Source organism: Chelonia mydas, chromosome 2 (genome assembly GCF_015237465.2).
Source record: "Chelonia mydas isolate rCheMyd1 chromosome 2, rCheMyd1.pri.v2, whole genome shotgun sequence".
NCBI lineage: Eukaryota > Metazoa > Chordata > Testudines > Cheloniidae > Chelonia > Chelonia mydas.
The window spans coordinates 136,641,754-136,664,169 of NC_057850.1; the positions used below are offsets into that span (position 1 = coordinate 136,641,754).

Sequence of the window (22,416 nt, forward strand, 5' to 3'; positions counted from 1 at the left end):
TTTTCTCCATAGCATTCATGATTTTACAGGCCTCTATCATGTCCCTACCTTAGTCATCTCTTTGCTAAGATGAACAGTCCCAATCTTATTAATCACTCCTCATATACAAGTTGTTCCACAGAGTTACTGGGACATCAGCAGTAAGATATGTCTGGCTAAACTACTTACACCCTAGTGCAAAAGTGATTGTTTTTTGATGTTTGTTAACTATCTAGGAGTCCAGTCTTAATCTACAAGGGCAACATGCTGAGCTATTTTGAAAGCCTGGCCACAAGTATCCCCATACTCGTGGCTGAATACTAAGCACTTTCAAAAATCTGCTCTTCATACAGGCACCTAGATGGGTGCCCTTTTGAAAATCTGACCGTCATTGTGAGTGCTGAGTGCTTGAAAAATCTGGCCCTGAGCTTCAGTGAACATCTGACTCCAAGTATCTCCTGCTTTCTGTTGTTTGTTCAGTTCAAGGAGGGAATCTAACTTTGTCTAATATATAGGACTCTACCTTGCCCCATCCCTCCACCCCCCAAAAGTCAGTACCATAAAGTCAGTCCATTGTCAACAGACAATTTCATGAATGCTTCCAGTAAAAACTCTGCAGGAGTCCACTTGTGGATTTGATGGTGGAGAGCTGTTGCTCACACGGGGTGAATAGATATAGTTCCTCCAGGGAATGGACAGACAGTTATGTTTTATCATTTGGACAGTGTACAAAAAGCTGCATGCTTAACATGACCATTAGTGTTTTGATGTCTTAGCACCCCTTTGGAGCTATGTTTTGTATGTTGTCCTGTTAGATTCTGGCCGAGGACACATGTTGTCCAAAACCATATTCTGATTCTGATTGGGTCTTTTTGATGGTGTCAGAGTCCTAAAACCATGCTAGATAGTTAGCTGACAATCGCTTTAAGAACAGTCCTCAGTTTTAATGGATACATAAGCACAGCCAACTGCTTAACATTAGTTCTTAAATCCAGGGGTCCCAACCGGGGGAGAAAATTTAATCAAAATTCCGAATTGATGCAAAATTGTTACCTTAATCCTAACAAGAAAAATGCAGTGTAAATTAGGACTCCTGGAGGAAATGACCAAAGGTTAAGGTTTATGCATGAGTTTTTACAGAACTTTTTGTAAACTATAGAAATATTACAGTGTAATAAGCTGAACCATTATCAAACATCAGTGTTCTTTCTAAAAAATTACTATGTATTAACATATCCTTTAAAGGTTAAACTCGAGTAAAACAATACCAGCTTAACAGGAAAAGAACAGATATGAGACCAGAGAACAAATTTCTGTCCTTGTGATTTAAGTAATGAACAGAACAGTTTCAAAAATAAAGGACACAATAATTATAAATGTCCACTTTTTGTCATGGTAAGGAGGACATGAAAGTGCTATTATTCATTGTTATTACAATACCACACTAAAAATATACCAACTACCTTTTCTAAATATGAGGAAAGGAAATTTATTTGATGTGCTTTGCCTTCATTAAACCAGATGTTTAAAGGAGTGAAGTTCAAATAACATACTAAACAACAAAAGTAAAGGTTATACTTGTGCCCTACATAAAAATCTTAACTGAAACTCACTTTTAATCTTAATTCTTGTTTTAGCATTGTCACGTTAACCGCCATAAGTATCCACTTTGTTCCTAAGCAGTAGAAAACTTTTAAAGAGTGCTGGGAAGTCTCTAGGTGAGCATTGAGAGGTCTAGCCAATACCCCAATGTTATATAACACTTCATCTCTCATTAGTCTTTCTTTACTTCATTTCTTTGATAAGAGCTGGGGTAGCGCACTTGAATTGGTCCAATTATTTTCAGTCTAAATCTATAATATTTTCTGATAAACTCCTGAAATGAAATCCTGGCCCTATTCAAATCAATGGGAACTTTGTCATTTACTTCAGTGAAGCCTGGATTTCCGGTTTTCATTGACATTTCCCATTAATTTTTGTCATCACTATTTTGAAACTTTCCAACTAAACTCTAGGCAGACACCACTTCCAAGTCTCATCCCATATGCTGAGAAACAGAAGCCAGGGTTCTCTCTGGTGTGTATTGATTTTCTGAGAGCCAAAGCTTTTGCCTTTCTGTCCATCTATTCAAGTTTGTGTCATGAGAAGAAACGCTAGTACCTCCTCTGATATTGAGATCAAAATGGAAAAAATAAATATCAATACTTGGAGAAAATTGTTTTTATAAGTGAGTGCATTCACTAGGCATTCACTGCTCAAACCCTATCCTCGCATTTTGCTCTCTCTCCAATGTTTAACCCATGTTTACTAATCTAGAGTAGATAATTACTGAGCCATTCTGCCTTAAATATACACACACAGAACCTCCATTTATTTCCGTGGAACTTGCATATGTGTATGCCTGGGGAAAAATAGTTTTTGGGGCCCCAAATTACATAACAAATCGGGGCAATTATTGAATTGTTCCGCGTGCACTTTGGGGATCGTTTTTTCAGATGAGCTCAGGTCCCATGTGAGCACCCATATAACAGCTTGATTTTCAAGAGTTCATGTCCCTTTGTGACACTTCTGGACAGTTTTGAAAAGAACTCATCATTCAAGGGACTGAGCTTTCGAAAATCTCCTCACTTCTTTTGATGCCTAAATGAGCTTTTTGAAAATTTAACTATACGAAGACTTTAAAATGGGGTGTTTGTTTGTTGTAACATTAGAGCTTAATGGGAAGTTTAGTATCAACATGGACAATGATCCTCCATCACCCTTGTTCCCAGATTTGAAATATGTAGGTATAAAATCCCTTGATTCATTAAAATTTGGAACCAGAGCTTAATTCTGTCCCTGTCTCTCTGCCCCTCCCCCACAAAACAGGATGTTTAACGGGTGTTGGAATTTCTCAAGGAGACCCTCACACTTATTTTATTGACTTTACTCAGCTTGGGTCAAAATTCTCCCAAGCAATATTCAGTGAGATTCCCATGGTACTTGGGGTAAAATACAGAGTGAAAAGGGAAGATGTTGGCATAATGCAGAAAGTATTCAGGAAGGAGTTGCACTGTAGTTGTTAGCACAGCACCTCGAGTTAGAGGCTTCTTTTTTCTGTTTGGGGAATTGGTTAATGCAACCTGTGGGTTTTGCTGCGTTTAAAATTGTGAAACAGCGAGAAGGGCCTCAGGAAAATCATGTTAACAGGTATAACAGCAGGATACTATTCACCTCCCCCCAGCCCTCCTTGTGTGTGATGGTCATTCACTCCCAGCTGGAGTAAACATAGACTGCAGAAGCAATCGTTTTGCCATGAGTTTACCAGCAATCAAAAACAGATTTACCACTAGAGACCTTACCAAGTCCACCGTGATAATACAAAAGCTTTCTTGCTGGTAGCATCTAGGGAGAATATTGCTGACATCCTTTTTAATAAAGATTTAACCTTGCAAGTCCCTCGCTGGCCAAGAAACCCTTGATTTCTGGTTAGATTTGATCACACATAAAAGTGGAGCTGTCCAAGATGAAATACATTTGTGACACCATTTCCAAACATAGGGCAGTTTTATTTTTCCTAGAGGGATATTCTTTTGGATTTCCAGACAGAGAGTGAAAGAGAAAGAACTATGTGACATTATTTTTCCCTAAAAAGGGCCTGATTTTTAAACAGTCATTAAAACAAACTTGCCATTACCCAAGCTATTAAAAGAAAACCCTCCTCTTACCATTGCTCCACGGCTGGTAATCCCTCTTTATTTGTGTTCCTTCCTCTTTAAAGATTCTTAGTGCTTTTGAATAAATGAAACTAAAAATCCTCAGAACCAGTTGGATTTGGTTGCATGTAGAAATGTAAATGCCTAATAACAATTGGAAAACCCCACCAAAAATTATTCTTCGTGCAAGAAAACTTCGACGGATAGACAGACTTGGGGAATCTATAAAGTACTGGGAATTGCAGAGCCCAGAGTACCTTAGGAGACTGTGTCGAGGCGTTCATTTGTTATTGGGTTAACTTTTGTCAAAGGCTGAGAAAATACATTATCCCCCAGAAATATTTAATCAAACTTTTCTTATCTTCGGGAGAAAGACCCCAGAATTGGTAATAGGGGTCTCAATGGAAGAAAAAAAACCCCTCTATTCTTAAACTGGTTTGGGGGAAATAAAAGTTTAAGAAATACATTAATAAGTCCTAATTGTTGCCCTAATGTCCAACATATCTCTATTTTATGAACACTTTATCATAAACCTTTACTAACGTATTTGTCATCTAAATACTACAGTGAGTAGTGCTTTAGATAGGTGCAGCCAGCAATGCAGTTAAATACAGTGTCCACCCTCAACATTTGCTAGTTTAGATACTTTAGATAACTAAATTATGTTATTCCAGTATAGTCAGAAAGACAGACTATAAGAATTAAAAAGAATTAAAAAGAATTGCTATACGAAATCCCATTGTTTTTCCATCACCTGGAATAGGAATTAATTATGATGATTATTTGGTACAGTACTTTTGGTAGAGGCTCACTTTTTAATGATCATTGCTGTATATAGAGATAATCATACCCATAATACTAGAGTCAGAATTATTGGAGTTATTTTCAAGCATTGGGCACTTATCTGAAGATTTGTACATATCTTGTTTTTTTAGTTAAAGTTACATTTTCCATACTACTGCCTTTTTTTCCCTCATAACAGTTACATGGTTCCTGTTTATTTTCAAGTAATGAAACAAAGAATCCCTCTTATAAGAGTTTTTCTGCTCCCTGTTAATCATTATAAAAGTCTTTTCCACAAAGGAGAAACTGATGATACCTGGGGAAGTGAACCTGACGATGCAAAATTGTTGTCAAATGTACAAATTAAAGAAATGGAAAGGATGAAGAAAAATAAAATTGCTGCTTATGTCATTCCATTGTGATCATCTTAGTTGTTACATGTAAATGGAGAAGGAACAAAATGCTCAGACAGAAATGTAGTTTTTAATAATTGCCTTTAATACATTTGTCATATATTTGAAATAGCAGCACCTCTAACCCCTTTCCAAATCTAATTCTGCCTACACACTTCACACAGTTTAATTCCTATATATTAACAAATGTAAATATTACTAAATTGTTTACCCCAGATGTGCTTGAAGTGGTCTGAGGGGAGAAAAATTATTTGTTTTTACTATCTAGCAAGTGCCCCAGCCTCACCTCGGGAAATGATCAGTCTAAAAGAAAGGAAAACAGACTACGAATCAACTGGAACAAATGTCGCTTACCATGGTAATAAAGGAGAACACACTTCCAGGAAAGACACCATGACAGGTGAGATGGTGCTTACACATCACATATATAAATTGACTGTAATAGACACATTTTCTAGGCTTGGCTGAGTTTACTGTAATAGTGAAAGAGATCAACTTCTGTGATGTCTGAGTACCTCATAGATATAAGATTGAAAGTAAAAGGAATCTTATTAGTACAACTCCTTATAACAATCAGGAGTGGCCCTGTACTTTGTAACATCTAATCCTATTACAACATGGACCTGTAGAGATGTCATGATGCCTGGATATTTTCCCCCACTATTACATCTGTAAAGATCTTGGAGGATTCCAAGACCGGATTCTCTGCCAGGTTCTTAATGTTGCTTGGGACACCATCAGCATGCTGATTCAATACCAAACTTCCCATGCTACAATCTGTATCCAGAAGTTTGCATTCAAGATCAGTTTCCTGTGCTGTACAGTACTTGGTCACCAAAACCCTGCAGATTATCATCTGAGTTTACATGGAGGAGCAACATGCAAGAAGATGAATTAACATGAAATCTAAGAAGTGATATAAGAAATGGGACAACAACCAAATAGATTTTGCGCACTATTGAGAGCCTGGGAGTCCTAACGTCTGTCTCTGGCCTTAGGAGACAATTCAGCAGGCCATTACATGGGGAAGCAGCAAAGAGGAAGCCATTCATTCATCTAAGGTACTGTATTTGACATTAGTTTTCGGTATTTGGGATGTTTGCGAATGACTTGTAATCACACTGAATAGAGTTGTTCTACCCTACCCTGACGTGACGTTGCTGCCATTCACTTTTTCCTGTCACCCAAACAGCGTCATTGTAAAGGTCATTACTGACATGATTGTGGAGGACAGGTCTGTGTTCAGCTATTGTTACACTTTGTCAGGACCTTGGGTACATCCATGAAGAGGGCTTGTCAGAGTCCAGTTTGGCAGTAGGGAAGGGCAAAGGATACCATTTCCTTTTTAAGGTATCTGAAAGTTCAGGCAAGCATAGTAAGTAAGAATGATCACAGGGGAGGGCATTTTCTGACAGTTTATGACACATCTTTTACCTTGTTTCTTTTTGCCTCTTTTTAAAATCCATGTTCATTTCTCTTCCATTTCATCTCCCCACCCTTCTCTCTTTTTTCTCTTTACTGCAGTATCTCTGGCCTCTCTTTTTCTTTCTTTACTTCACTCATTCCCCCTGGTTTGCTGTTTTTTTAAGGAATGGAGGTTGGCACTGCCCTAACCCCTTTGTTCCATTTTGAGTTACACTCCCTGTTGTGCCTAAGTCCCCATGTCTCCCTCACCCATTGTAACTGCTTTTTCATGGGGTTCTTTGTAATAAAGTGTTTGCATCAAACTTCAAGCCACCCAGCCTACTATCCAGCTACTCGCCCCTTTGTGAGAAATGAGTAACAACGTCAAATTTAAAAGATCTACTGTAGTTCCTAGTACTGTACATGCACTGTGTATTTGAAACAGGAGTTCATGAATCACATTCTCTCTTTCAGGTTGCCAAATCTCAACCCTTTACAGTTGGTCTGACATCAAATGAAGAGCCATTTGAGGAAGGCAAAGCCTATAAATAATTAAATGGAGTCAATAACTCTACTAGTATGTGTTGACTGTTGACTGTAACAAATGTACAGATCACCTTTACAAAGTATTTGTCAGTTGTGATAGAGAAATAAGAAGCGACAACAACCATGTAAAGGAAACCAGGTGAACTGGATAAGAATATTTCAATAAAAATAATATAAAATCAATCTTTTTGTTTTTTGTTGTGAGATATTCTGTTGTACTGGGCTGTTCTCCTATTTGCCTGGGTTTACATCCTGTAACAAGGGGTAAGGATTCCCTCACTGCCTGCAGTACATACTTTGCATATCCATCACTGAACTGTAGTCAGTACATGGATGGGTTGTAAAGGAGCATGTGGGGTTTAGAGAAATATTTTGCCAGGTTGGAGTTGTGATGCATAGATTTCCTCTTATTCTGTGGCACAATGAAAAATGCTCAGTGCAAGATATGTAGGCAATTCTCCCACTGACTTATGTAGCATGCATATCTACCAATATATCCATATGCCCATTTATCCACAACTGTCCCAGGTTTTACAAAGCCATTCCCAGGTTACAGTCCCAGACAATGTCCTGTGAACTGTTGGTTGCTACCTGATAGGGTTTGGGTTTTTTTAAATAGTACTGTTGGCCTCCTGTCACTAAGGGAATATGTGGGGAAGTCTGTGAAGCCTGCAGAAAAGAGTGAAAAAGCTATGAAATAAACAACTGAGTAAAAAGTGTTAAGATCCTTAGTAATGAATTAAGCAGCTCTGAAATACCATTGATTTCCTGAGGCCAACTAAGAGAAAAGGAGGAACCGTATGATCATTCTCCTTTGCTGTCTCTGCTTTTATAACACCTTGCTACATTTACAGGCCATCACACAACTAGCCTATTTTTGAGGACTGTAAAAATAATAAGAAACAACTTAAAAAGGTAACAAACCTATTATGTTCTTTAAAAATACCATAGATAAATGCCATAGCTTGACTCTCAGCCATTCCCCTCCTGATCAGGGAAAACAAGGTTTTGATATGCTTTCATGGGATTTGTGCTCTGAAGATCATTTTACTTGTACTTCGTGGCTTCTCCTGTTGAACTGACATTAAGCATCACCATCTGTGTCCTATATCAACCACTCCAGGAGCAGAAGCATCTTTTGGATCAACATTTTCCAGGTTTACTTTAAAGAATGTCCATTTCCCTTCGATGCCAGTGTTCAGGCTTACTCATCTAATGGCCTGCACGCATTCCAGGTGCCCTGAAAATGCATTCTGAACACAAACAGGAGGGAGTGCATCTGAAATATCTTTCACCAGCCATTGCTAAAGAAACTTTTACCTCTTGCTTTTCTTAAAGAAACCATCATACAAAGGTATGTACATACCATACGCCAGTGTCACGTCTTCCATCATGCAGGAAGCTGGGAGTGATAAGAAGGCAGGAGACCATCCCTGCCCCCCGGGATGGTATTTGTATAACATGCAAATCTTCAACTTTACTGCTCTGAACTATGTTTTAAAAGAGGAGCTCTGGTGAATGTAACGGAAGAAGCAGAACATGCAGTACAAGGGGCAGATGACTGGCTATAACTGATTTATCCTTCCCTTTCTTGCTGACTATCAGACTATGCGTATGAGAGCATTGGGTTAGTGACTTCTTGTTTCAAAGTACTATAAATGTGTCCAGAGTCAGCAGTTTTTGCAACATGAAACTTGAATGTTAATCTTAAACCATGAATCAAGTAAGTGAACTAAGATATATGGGAAGACTTAGGTCAGTGATATCTTTATCACATAAATATCTAGCTATAGCCTTTTCAAAGCTGGTCTTAAGGTTATCAGTGTGTTCTTCACAGAATGCTGCTGAGGAGAATTATTTGTCTTCTAACTTTTCACCAATATAATCCTTGGCATCTTATAAAATAATAGGGGTAGTTTAGATTTATATAGCATCCTTCACACCAGGGGACCACAGAGTTCTTCACAAACTGTATCATAGTGGCCCTTAAAAACTTCCCAGTTTTACTTTATATAAATGGATATGGTAACATCAGCATCTGCAATTGTCACTTGTACTTACCTATTGTTACTACAGAAAATAGACACTGAAATATTAATTCATCCATCACTGAAATGCAGCCACCTCTGGGGTGTAATGTGGCAGCTCCAATTCCCATAGTCCCATTTGCTGCCTCACTCTGTCTGACCACCATGCTTCTTTCTATCCTTCCTCTTCCTCCATTTCTTAAAATCACTTCCTTCTTCATCCTCCCTCTCCCGCCCCCTGATAATTTTACATGTCTTAATATGTATACAATATCTCAGCAAGGGATGGGCCCTAACCACAAAATGTGGATTGATTCATCCCTCTCTCTCCTTTTCACTTGTCCTCCTCCTCTTTAGCTTTTGACGTCAATAGTCAACTGTTCATCCACGTATAGCGGACTTCTTAATTGACTCAAGAGATTAAGTTCTCTCATCTTCTCCCCTAAACTAGCCCAGGTTTCTGCTTTGGGAACTCTTGGCATTCCCAAACTCTTTGTATGCCATTTTTCCTTTAATATGTTAAATAAAGGACTCTGTACAGTTTATGTTTTGTTTATATTTTACAATGTGAATTTGTGATTTGCATAATAATGTTTATACAAATTCCAAAGCTCAGCACCAAGAGGGGCTGCTCTGATCTCAAAGGCAGAGACTCCAGGTGGAGCTCAGTGTCTTCCCATAAAGACAGACCAAATAAAGCCTCAGGGATACAGCCACCAAGACCCACGTGGCTTTGAGTTCTGGTAATAAGGAGCAGCCTGTGGCACAGAGGAAGCCTTCTCTGGTGACACATCCCTCGGTGTCGATATCTACAGACAATGACAACACTCTGGGGACCATCATCAATACCGAGACACCTACCCGTACCAGTGCAAACCTTAGTACTGAAAGCATCATATACTTCAGCATCATCCACACATGTCACTGGGACATACATTCTCAACACCTTCAAACAGAGAACCTGCTCCTCTGAGATCTGTTACTGAAAGATCTGTTCAGCAGAAATGGCATTGCTCTGGTCAATACCAAACACCCTAAAGGCATGCCTCTGTGGCCCTATTGAGCTTATTGGGAGTCCGTCCTTACAGGCCTTTAGAATCTACTCTCCACCACATTTGAGGAAAAGGAATAGGTCGGTCTTCACATCTGCTCTTGTGCCCAGACAGTAGAAGCAGAGCAAAAACACCACCAAAGGACCTGTCATCTTTGTCACCTCACAAGGTGATCTTCTTGTCACCCATACCAGCCTGGATGTCTTCAAGTCTGAGAGCTGCTTATGAGAATAGCTGAAACTCTGGAGCTAAAGACTTCGGTCACATCAGAGGAATTCCATAAGTTGGACATTCTCACAATTGTCAGTCCAGAATGGCGAACCGCAGCAGCTGGGAGCTGTGGGCGCCGTGCCTGCAGATAGTCAATGTAAACAAACTGTCTCGAGCTGCAGGTTGCCCACCACTGGGCTAGAGCCTGGTGGCAGACACCAGCCATTATAACTACAACTGCAAAACAGGTAGAGAAAAGATACCAGGTCTCTCAATTTGGATTTGAGTACTTCCATGCCCACCACAACCCAGACTACTTAGATGTTTGAGCAGTGCAGTAAAAGTCTAAATCAAACAAGTGTACCTCTAAGGGGGTGGGGGAGTGAGGACAGTGACCCAAAAAGGCTCAATGTGTCTGGGAGAAAAATCTTACTATTACTGCTCTTTACAACTCAGAGTGGAAAGTTGCCAGGCCTTATTGGTCAACCTATTGGCCATACTCAACACCAGGAAAGAAGCAGCTAGGTTTCTTGGATGTTTCCAGAGCCTTGCTCTATTGCCTAGACAAGACTAAACCCTTTAGACCATTTCTTCGTCTCTTTGTGATTATACTCGGCTCATCAAAAGGCCAAAGCTTCTCATCAGAGAGACTTTTTAAGCGGATCACACAGTGTTGCTCCACCTGCTCTCAGGTAGCTGGTGAGCCTTTCCCTCTAAACGTCAGTGTACAAGCCATGTGCTCCACACACTACACCAGGACACAAGCAGCATCTCCAGCCTGATTCAGGAATGTGACAGTACCTGAGACTTGCAGAGCAACCTACTGACTTTTGTCAAACATTGCACCCTTGCCATGGCAGCCAGGTCTTATGCCAAGTTCAGGAAAGCAGTGCTTTACTCATTATTTGACTGATTGACTGGCCTGCCTCATTCACCTGTCCAGAGGGGATACTGCTTGCCAGTCACCAGATCCACACTGACACATGCTCAAAGAAAGAGAATGGTTACTCACCCTGCAGAAATTCTGGTTCTTTGAGATGTTATAGTCAGTGGATCCCATGACCTGCCCTCCATCCCTGCTTTTCAGACTCCTCAGCTAACCTGGGCTTTGAATTGCAAGGGAACTGAAGGAGGGTTGCAGCCACTCACACTCTGCCCTTGTACAGGAGCATAAGGAGACAGAGGCACATGCTCCGCTATTCAGAAAAACTATAGTCTTGTGTGCATTAGGTACATATGCACCTACAGTAGGAACCACACTGATTACAACAGGGATAGTGTCCCTAGCCTCTGTTTGCCAGAAGGTGGGAATGGGCGATAGGGGATGGTTGATGATTACCTGTTCTGTTCATTCCCTCTGGGACGTCTGTCATTGGCTACTGTTGGAAGACAGGATACTGGGCTGGATGGACCTTTGGTCTGACCCAGTATGGCCGGTCTTATGTTCTTGTAAGCTGTACAACATCTTGACGCACCACAGTTACTGTAGGGTAAGTAACTGTTCTATATTCATGCTCTCTATGAGTGACCTGCAGCAACTGCGCAAATCGTTTACTTTGCATTCTTGCAAATATCCAAAGTGCGCAAGTTTTTTCCAAGCACATCTGCACTATGTATCTCAGATAGGTGGCAATGGAAAATGCAGGGGCAGAATCAGCCCCATTTGAGACACCCATGGCTCGAAACGTTATTGGAAAGGAAGAAAAACTGATATCCCTCCTAAAGCACCTCTAAAGGCCAGATGTGATATTTTCTTTGTCCCTAGAATTACTGCTTCATCTCAACACTTTCAGGCTCATAACTCAGTTCACTCAATGAGCTTAACCATGAGACATCTGGGGGAAGAGTCATATTAGTTCACAGGCTGAGGCCTGATCATCCAGATCGTTTCATTTTCACCAGGTATCAGCCTTTTGGCTGCTCATTTTTTGAGCTAATTTAAATCTCTTTCCCCCAAAATGGTTTCACCTTATAACAAAAGCAGCATTGCAGTGCAGCTAATTCATGCATTTGTCCATCGTCATCCTAAGTGCCTGATCCAAGGAACAAAAGTGCTTGGGTTTTTTAGTCCCAGTATTTATAGATGCATCTGTTAAATGTATAAATGATATAACACAATGTGTTTAGCCTGAGATTTATGGTTTATTGCTATTTGCTTACCAAGTTTTCTTATTGACTTATGTGTGAAATCCACAATTTCAGTATAACTTCCACCCACTAACATTAATAAGTGATTTATATGTACACAGCAAAGTGAAGAATTAGATTATTTGGTGGTAAGGGAAGAAAAGGAAAGTCTGGCATTTATGTGATAATTTGCAATTGAAAGCTTTATTCATATAACAGCCACACTTCATAAAGATTAGGTACATGCTGGTGCTTTCAAAGATACAATTCAGTTGCCTTCTTTGTTACTTTTAATCAGCACAGTTAATCTAACAAGCAAAGAGAAGGAAATAATCCCAAATTAAGAATCTCACCCTCTTAATTAAAAAAGAAAAAGCTATCATTCTCTCAATATGCCTTTAAAAGATGCCAATTCTTAGTTCTTATGTACATATATATTCATTCCAGAATGAATGTTTTTTACTTGGGACAAATCTTAACCAGTATTATGTTAATATATGTAGTGTAATAACAGCAAAATCACTGCAAAAAATAAAGTGTTGATGGAAGAATCCTGCAGAGAGACATGTCTGGTAATATTTTTCTCCTTTGCTTCTGTCTTTAGCTCAAAATGCTGGAATCTCAACTTTGTACAGGAATTCTTACGGTGCACCTGCTGAAGATATCAAACACAACCAGGTATGTGAGTACAGTAAAACACTAGTTTCTATACAAAAAGTGAAAATGTATTCACTGTTTTGCCTGTTAGAACAATCAAAACCATTAAAATAATAGTGAAGTGAGGACAGGGAGAGCTACATTCTGTGCTTTTGCAAGTGGTAGCAATTCCATTGACTTCAAAAGTGCTGTGCTCTTCTGCACCAACAGGGAATTTGGACCCAAGTTTCCAAAATGAGAGCAGTTTATAGTGGCATACAGTACAGAGACCACACTACATGTGTATATGTGGCATAGACCAGCGTTTCTCAAAGCCGGTCCGCCGCTTGTGCAGGGAAAGCCCCTGGCGGGCCGGGCCGGTTTGTTTACCTGCCGCGTCCGCAGGTTTGGCCAATCATGGCTCCCACTGGCCGTACTTCACCGCTGCAGGCCAATGGGGCCTGCGGGAAGGGCGGCCAGCACATCCCTGGGCCCGCGCCACTTCCCGCAGCCCCCATGGGCCTGGAGCAGCAAACCGTGGCCAGTGGGAGCCAGGGGCTTTCCCTGAACAAGCGGTGGACCGGCTTTGAGAATCACTGGCACAGACTATAAAAACACAGGATTCTGCCTAAGTAATTCCACTAGCTCATCCAGTAGTGGGAACCTCATGTTTTTTTGATATCTTATGTTCCATGAATTTGGTGGTGTGCATCCAGTTCCAAGCGGTCAGGTATCTGCACCACAAAAAACAGCACTGTCATTGACACTACAGTAACTCCTTACTTAACGTCGTCCTGGTTAATGTTGTTTCGTTGTTACGTTGCTGATCAATTAGGGAACATGCTTGTGTAAAGTTGCGCAATGCTCCCTTATAACGTTGTTTGGCAGCCACCTGCTTTGTCCACTGCTTGCAGAAAGAGCAGCCCGTTGGAGCCAGCTGGTGGGGGCTTGGAACCAGGGTGGGCCGGCAGCCCCCCTATCAGCTCCCCGTTCCCCTAAATTCTCTGTGTGGCAGCTGCCCAGCAGGTTATCAATTGCCGGGCAGTTCAGCTGTCCCTCCCCCCACTGCCATGTGCTGCTCCTGCCCTCTGCCTTGGAGCTGCTCCTGGGAGCCTCCTGCTTGCTGTGCGGGGGAGGGAGGGGGGAAAGGGGTGCTGATGTCAGGGTGTCCCCCTCCCCCCCTTCTGACCCACGACAGGGTTCAGGGAGCTTGTTGGCAGCAGCTGCTGTCTCAACTTGCTAATCTACTTAAAAGGGCAGTGTACTTAGAGTGGGGTCAGCATACTTAAAGGGGCAATGTGCGTCTCTCTCTCACACACACACACAGTGTGTGTGTATCTGTCTCTCTCTGCCATGCTGTGTCTCCTCCCTCCATTCGGGCTGCCTTGTAGAGTGTGAGGCTACGTTAACAACAACATGTTAACCCTTGAGGGCTCAGCCAAGTGCTAGTTCATCATTTAGCAGCAAGGCATTCCCTGGGAAATATCCCACTCTCTTCCACCCTCTGACTTTACCAAGCTTCACAATCATCATTGCTGTGTACAGTGTTAAATTGTTTGTTTAAAACTTATACTGTGTGTGTGTGTGTGTCTATATATATATTTTTTTTCCTGGAACCTAACCCACCCCTATTTACATTAATTCTTATGGGGAAATTGGATTCACTTAACATCATTTTGCTTAAAGTAGCATTTTTCAGGAACATAACTACAACATTAAGCAAGGAGTTACTGTACCTGGCTCTCCTTGTTTAAAAGTTTCAGCAGAGATGCCAAGTACTGAATGGGCCTAGAGACTGATCTACCCTTTCATCCTTAGTGTGAGCTGTTTGTGTTATACCTGTGTTAATAGAGGCCACTAGCTTCCATGTTTGTCAGTTGGACATTTTCCACAAACATCAATTCCCACAATGTTTTTTTGAAAGAGGGAATTTGTGCATGTGTGTGTACACATACATGACAAGGTCTGGCATTCCATCCAGAAGATAATGGTACACATACACAAGCATAGACCCACACCCTAAGTAGAAATCCTTTAGAACAGTCTGTCCATTCAAACCACAGTGTGCATTTAACAGCTCATGAAAAAGTAGAGCAGTCTGTGTATTTAACTGGTACCATAATTGGCAAGTTAATACCCCTTATTAAAATAAAATGAACTTCCAGAATATGGATGTATATGGAGTTGGAGGGATGATACAAAAGAGCATTTCCTGAGCCCCCATCAATAGAGTGCTTTCAGATTATTGTGGAATTGTTTGTTTGTCAATTGTATTATATACAATGCTATGTTGCACTTAAATAGCACCTTTCATTCAGAGATCTCAAAGTGCTCAAGCACTAGATAATTTTTGCAATAGCCCTATGACGTATGTAAGTGTTATATCCATTTTTCAGAATGGGAAATGAGACAGCAAGTTTAAGGCAAAAAATTTTGAACTTGGTGCAAACTTGTCAGGTACATAAATCCATATTTAGTCTTTTCTGCAGAAAATTTTGGCTGAGAACCTAACATTGTGATTCAGAAGTGCCCCCACAATTCCTAGTGGGACTTGTAGTTTGAAAACCAAAAGCTTTTCAGTTTCCAGGTGTTTGGTATCTTGATGAAAAGTGTAAATGTAAATTTTCTGGGGAAAGCAGCACTTTGTGCAGAAAAAAAATGTTTAATTCAAAACCCAATTTTCTGTCAAAATGTGATTTTGATGAACATTTTGTGACCAGCCCTAATATTTAGACATCTAAATAGGCCTACTCTCAGAGGTGCAGAGAACACACAACTGTTAGTCATTTGTTAGCTGTGTGATCAGCCATATCAGTGAGCCAGGCATCAGTGTTTGGTGGGAATCAACTTTTCCATGTTTGCAGGATTCATTTTTTAGCACCCAAAGCTGCACATTGAAACCACGCCGCCTTGTTATCAGGTAATCTCCAGGCATCAGGAATATATCCAAGAATGAAACATCAGGGGGAGGGCTCCAATTAGCATCCACTATCAGATTGGTCCTTTGACTCACCTCAGATTAGAAATTCTTGATACGGGGCATTTCCAAAATATGTGAGCTCATGTAGCACCCAAGGAGTTTCGTTTCCAACAGCAGTCAGCATTTATGATGCCCATTACAATTAGCCTATGTGAGGCCAGTATATTCCCCCCCCAAAATGTGTCTTTTGGTGAATAAGACATAGTCTCAGGTCTGTAGTTGCTTTTTTAGCATTAGATACAATTGTATTCCATTGGGTTGGGATAGCTGTGTATCCAAATCTCTATTCCAAGGCATCCAGGTTTGAACATATGGGCTGAAACAATGTGTCCAACCCCCTGAAATCTAGGTGTACTGAAACCATGGCTGTTGTAATAATACTGAGCCCAATCCTGTGAGGTGCTGAACACCTCCTGTAGTGTGCTGAGCATGCTCTTCTCACGTTAACTTCAGTGGTAGTTGGTGGGTGACACTGGCACTCTGTGCAGTGGTCCAAATGCGGCTGTACTGCTTCCCCTGCTTTTAAATACCGAGCCGACATCCAGGGACCTGGTGTTGGCCATGATGCTGACACAATAGCCGTGCAGATCTCCCCATGCAGCAGCATGTGATGTCATGTCATACGAGGTGGCGTGTAGTGGGCTCGGCTAGAGTGAAGGGAGAAAGCAGGATTTACATGTGGAGTTCTGTGATGGCTCTGTGAGCTAGAGCCGCCCTGGGAGGCTCTAGATGAGGAAGAGTCTCCAGAGGCATTATGCCTGTGCAGTGGAAGAGCAAGCGAGGGAGCATGGTTAGGGGAGGCCGTTACTACACTTCTTCTGCAGATGTAACCTGTACTTCTGTCAGGACTGCGGTGCTGCCATGGCCTCGTGAGGCCCTGGCCACATGCCACGCCAATGCTGGGACTGAGAACACTGCAGTCAGCACTGGCCAGTTTCCCTGCCAGCTGTCCCAGAGCACTAGTCACCAAATTACAGCTGCCTTCTGTCCAGCTGCACAGGGGAAAGCATGACTGTGTCTTTTCCCTCCTCCCCAGTGTACCCACACATCATAAATTAGCCTCTGTTGTACATACAGCATGTTAAAAACATACCAGAATGTCTCCTGTGGGATGAGAGTACATTCAATAAGATTTAAAGGTTCTTGGTTTTTTAAATGGTGTTTAAAATTTCCAAAAATATTCACAACCTAGGATCAGGTGCAGCACTGTGGGGGATCTAGATTAATAGGGGATTTTTTGCTTCTCTCTCTCTCCCTCTCTCTCTCTCTCTCGTTTACTGGAGCCAATCAAGGGACTCCTTAGAGGAAAGAAAGGTGCTGGCAGGTCTGGGAACAGCACTAACACAAGCTTAAGCTACACATGCTCCTCATAAGAAAGTGAGCTGTGATCTCTAGCGTTTGGAAAAGGACAGATGTTTAAAGGGATGCAGTGGTGGAAAGTTGGTTGTAGTTACATAGAGGCTGCAAAGCAAAAAGAATGGAGTTCAGATTCATAGACTATAAGGCCAGAAGGGCCTATTGTGATCATCTGGTGTGAGCTAACTAACACTGGAAATATAACTTCCCTGAATGAATTCCTGCTTCGACTCCCGTGGCTGTGCTTGAACTAGAGCATATTTTTTTAGAAAAACATCTGATCATGAAGATACTTGGCAGCGGTTTATAAAATTCATCTTCTTCTTTAAATTTCCCCTATTGAAACTTTGAGGCTTGGCTGTGCAAAAACAAATAATTGAAATAGTTTGACTTAGTCTATGTGATTGAGTAGGAAGAGCATTCTTTGATAGCCTTGGCTCTTGTGTATCTATGACGGGAAATCTGTCCCGTCATAGATGCACAAGATACAAGGCTATCAGAGAACTATAACAGCAATGCAAGACTGACGTAATATTTAAATGTTAGGGAGTAAAGAGATTAGGGAATAGCTCAATTTAAAGGTAGGAAAGGGATATATTTTAAGGCATTAAGCCCAAAACTTTCACATATGCGTGCCTCAAATTAGGGTCCTCAATCCATATTTAGGAATTTAAGTAAAGCAATTTGTAAGAGTGCAGAGCACCCATAAATCCCACTAAACTCAGGGCTTGGCTACACTTGCAGCTGTAGAGCGCTTTGGGTTAAACCAGCCTTCGGAGAGCACACTAGGGAAAGCGCTCCAGTCTGTCCACACTGAGAGCTGAAAGCACACTGGCATGGCCACATTTGCAGCACTTGCAGCTGCATTGGGAGCGGTGCATTATGGGCAGCTATCCCAGCATTCAAGTGGCTGCAACGTGCTTTTCAAATGGGGAGGGGGTGGGGTGGAGTGTGTTGTGTGTATGTGGGGGGAGAGAGAGTGGGTTTTTGGGGTGCTGAGAGTGTGTCAGCACACTGTCTTACAAGTTCAGACCCCTCTCCTTCCCCCGCCTCTCTCTCACTCACTCAAACATTAGCTGTTTGTTTTTTTGTCAGACCAGATAAGCAGCTGGCACTCTGAAACTAAGCTTTGAAAGGGTCACTTCCGTATTCTTCCCGAGTTCACAACAAAGACAAGAGAGGCCATTTCAGTTAATGGGATTATGGGACATGTCCAGAGGTCAATCAGAGCGCTGTAACATAACTCCTCGTTTACACTGGAGCTACAGTCTCACCCAATACACAACAGCCGTTAATCCTCTCGTGGAGGTGGAGTACCAGGAAAACTCCAGCCAGGGAATTAGAGCGCTCTACGTGCCTTGCCAGTGTGGACGGGGAGTAAGGTAAAGCGCTCTGGGAGGCTTTATTGTGGTATAATGTGCAAGTGTAGCCAAGCCCCCAGTGGGAACTGCTGAGTGTCAGCATCTGTGAAAATCCAACCACTTTTATTTAGGTGCCTTGATACTAACCTTTAGTCACCCAGGTTTAGAAATTTGGTCTGAGTCATCTTATTTCTGTCTTAAAAAAATGCATGGGCCAAAGGTTTCCCCAAAGAAAACTTTGTTTAATTCAGTGTCTTTATTAGACATTTGAGTCCTGTGATGATGTCCAAGTATATGGACATCTGAGTAAGATACGGGAAGGGACTGAACACATCAGGGTTTATAGTAGAGGTGGCTGCAAGCTACATTGTTTGGCTCCAATCTTCCAGGATTATGGCTCAAACCACCACTAGTTCACACAGCCTAATCCTAAATTTTATCGCCTTTGCTGTTTAACTACCTCTTTTTAAGCAAAGCAGCATCTGTTAGCAGCAGTAATAAATATGAGTATAAAGCATTACTGGCAGCATTCTTACTCCAGCCTGACAAGTTGCAATGAGCTGGAACTGTTGGATGTGCACCCCTTGTGCTCGTTTGTTTTCCAGTGTTACTCACACCTAACAAGCTGTGGGTGTTATTATCTTTCTAGGTTTCAACACAGCCAGTTCCACAGGAGCCCAGTAGAAAAGATTATGAACCGTATCAGCCGTTTCAGAATTCGACAAGAAACTATGATGAGTCCTTCTTTGAGGATCAAGTGCATCATCGCCCACCTGCAAGCGAATACAACATGCATCTGGGACTAAAATCCACTGGCAACTATGTCGACTTCTATTCAGCTGCTCGTCCCTATAGTGAACTTAACTATGAAACAAGCCACTATCCAGCTTCTCCAGATTCCTGGGTTTGAGGCTTGGGCAAGACACAAATGCTCCAGGAACTGTGCATGTGCATGCATACCACAAGACATTTTTTTCCCTGCAAATTTAGTTTGTTAAAGCCTGTTCCATAGGAAGGCCCTGATAACCAGTGTGGGAAATTTAAGATATTTTAGAAGGCTAAAAGAAATGAAAGTTAAACATGGAAGTCATTAGAAAGATAAAGATATATATATATATATATTACAGTGTGGGACAACTTTACTGTTGGCCTATAGAGTCTAAAACAATGGTGCTGTACACTGAATGTGGCTGAAGGAAGGAGGGTGAATATGACAGTGGATGTGGGTCAAGAGTTAAGCACAAGACACTAAGCAGTTTACATACTTTATGGGGAACAGCTTCTCACACTTTGTTTGATATCCTTATTCATTGTGAATCTAGGCTTCAAGTTGCATTTGGGGTTTCCTCTGTACAGCAAGATGTTTCTTGCCTTTTGTTAATGCATTGTTGTAAAGTATTTGATGTACATTACAGACAAAAAAAACCAAGTGCATTGTGTATATTACACCAATGCCACAGTGTTTCTTCATCTATGGTTCTAAATATTGCTTCAATTTCAAAATTTTGAAAGATGTATGAATTTCCAGTTTTTTTGTTTTCTTTTCCCCAGTGCGTTTTAACAACAACAACAAAAAGGAATATTTAGCAGTATTGTTCGTTCTGATATGTGAATTTGTTTGTGGCAACTAAAAAAAAAAGGCATTCAGCAGTTTCTGACAATTAACATTCATCATTCCACTCTCCTTGTCAACAAAGTGCTTTTTCACTGCCTAAAATTTTAGATGTAGATATTTGAAATAGATTTTTCATTTATACCAGTTTTCTTTATGATGATACAGTGTTAAAAGAAAATAAATTACAATTGATCTGTCATCCATATTTGCTAAGAATGTCTATTTCCAAGCACCTATCATAAAAATACACATTCTTGCTTGTGTGTGTCCATGTATGCATAATATTCTGTGTGCGTGTGTGTGTGTGTGTGTGTGTGTGTGTGTGTGTGTGTGTGTGTGGTATAAGAGTTATTTTCATCTGCTGTTCTCCTTGTTCAAGCTTAAATTTTTTTACAGTGGAAACTCCAGTATGTATTTTTCCTCATCCACTATGGATAGTGAGTCAAAATATTAGGACAGTTCCAAGTGGAGTTATAGGGTTTTAACCCATTCCTTCATTCTTAGATGCCATTCCCTTCAAGATCCCATCCCTCAATATTGTTACCATGAAGAAAAATCTCAACCTAGTCTGTATTGCCATCCTAGGACCACCCACTAGCAAGTGCTACAGGCAGAAGCAGTGTAATCTCTTCATGCTCCTGAGGGAGAGAGAACATCAAAGCACAACAGGCTAGCACGGTTGGTTCTTAAATCTGGACAAGGACCCAGCACTGAGATACTGGCACAGGCATTTTTCTTTTAATCATACCAAAAATATTCATTAGATATAAAAACCATTGACCATTTCTGTACATTTAAAAACTCAGATAAAAAATGGAACTGATAAGAGCTAGAATGAGCTTTTTTATTATTTTTTCCCCAAAAAATGTGGAGCAATGAACGGAGATACTTTTATCTTCATTCATCTACAGCTTGGAAGTAAAAAATTTGAATCCACAATATACAGTATTCATATCATTCAACTAACTGCAATGCACAGTCTTGACACAACTAGATCCAATACAAATGAAATATTTGTAAATTAGTGAAGCTTCAGCACATAGTTTGGTTTAGGGATACAAACATTTCTGTGATTACTCATTGTAATAGTCTCAGCATTGCCTGAATTATACCCCAGAGGCAGGAAAAACTTTCTCAAATCCTTATCTGTATTACAGAGCAAAAATAGTACAGGTCACTGGGGCAAGTGTTGTGATGTAGACATGGTTTATCAGTAATCTAGCACTGTAGTTGAATCTTTCTGGCAAATCTTCCCAGTGTATGATAAGCAACCTTAGCTCTTCTTTGTAGTAAACAGGAAAAATTGCATGGAAAAAAAAGGAGGGAGGGGCACTGTAGGCCAAATGTATATTGAGGTAGCTACAAATATTATTCATAATTTTGGACACAGGCTGTTTATATTTTCTTTATTAAGTGGGTGTTAAAAAGATAAGTGACATTTGCAGCACTCTTCTGAACAAAGCACATTTTCAGTATAAAGAAAATTAAAAAAAAAAAAGCAACATCACTCGCAACTTGAAGTTCACCCTGATTGACTATGCCCATCAGATTCATGCATTTCTCCTGTTACAGGCGTGCACATAGGCCTAAGGGAGCTTGGAGTCTGCATAATGCAGAAAGTTGTAAGTTTTGTTTATACAAATTCTTTGAGCTAGTAAAATGCCCATGTTGTCTCCTCTAGATTCTCTTAACCATGAGGTTAAACGAAATGCTGACCATTTGTCAAGTGAGAGATATTGGATTAAAGGCACAAAGTGGCATGAAACTCTTTCTGTCTATGTTCCTCCACTCACCCCCTTTATTCCATTCTTCTCCAGTGGCAAGTACTCAGAATAGTGACTTTCTTTCTTGCTGTATTGAGTCTTGGGAAGGTGCTGAATTTCCTGGCTTCTTTCCAGCCCTGGCAATCCAGTGCCATCTCCCAGGCCAGGCAGGATATGTAAAATTTTCTCTTTTTAATATTGGGGAAAATATGACCACCTACTGCTACTCCCTTCAGCCTTGTAACAGACCACAAAAACACAGAGAGCGAGAAATGTTCCAAAAATGTATAAACTGCATTTGATGTACTGTAAAATGTTGGACTTTTTTAAACAAGCTTCGTATTAGAATCTTGATTAGCTGTGTAGATCTATATAAATCTAAATGTTTTATTAAAATGTTGTTTATGGTCTGGAAGGAATGGTTAACCTATCTCAATACTAACAAAATAGCACTACCATGAGCAATACT

The 22,416-nt window shown here is 40.8% G+C and overlaps 1 protein-coding gene across 13 annotated transcripts in view; it reads left to right on the forward strand.

Annotated features, from left to right (window-relative positions):
* Positions 1-21,669, forward strand: part of CTNND2 (catenin delta 2) — a 1,164,839-nt gene extending 1,143,170 nt beyond the window's left edge. For all 13 annotated transcript variants that reach the window (XM_037893329.2, XM_037893327.2, XM_037893326.2 and 10 more), the window contains 3 exons: positions 5,139-5,270; positions 12,841-12,914; positions 19,219-21,669. In XM_037893329.2, coding sequence (XP_037749257.1) covers positions 5,139-5,270; positions 12,841-12,914; positions 19,219-19,479 — 467 coding nt within the window. In that variant the 3' untranslated portion in view covers positions 19,480-21,669. The remainder of the gene's footprint in view (positions 1-5,138; positions 5,271-12,840; positions 12,915-19,218) is intronic.
* Positions 21,670-22,416: the final 747 nt, after the last annotated feature.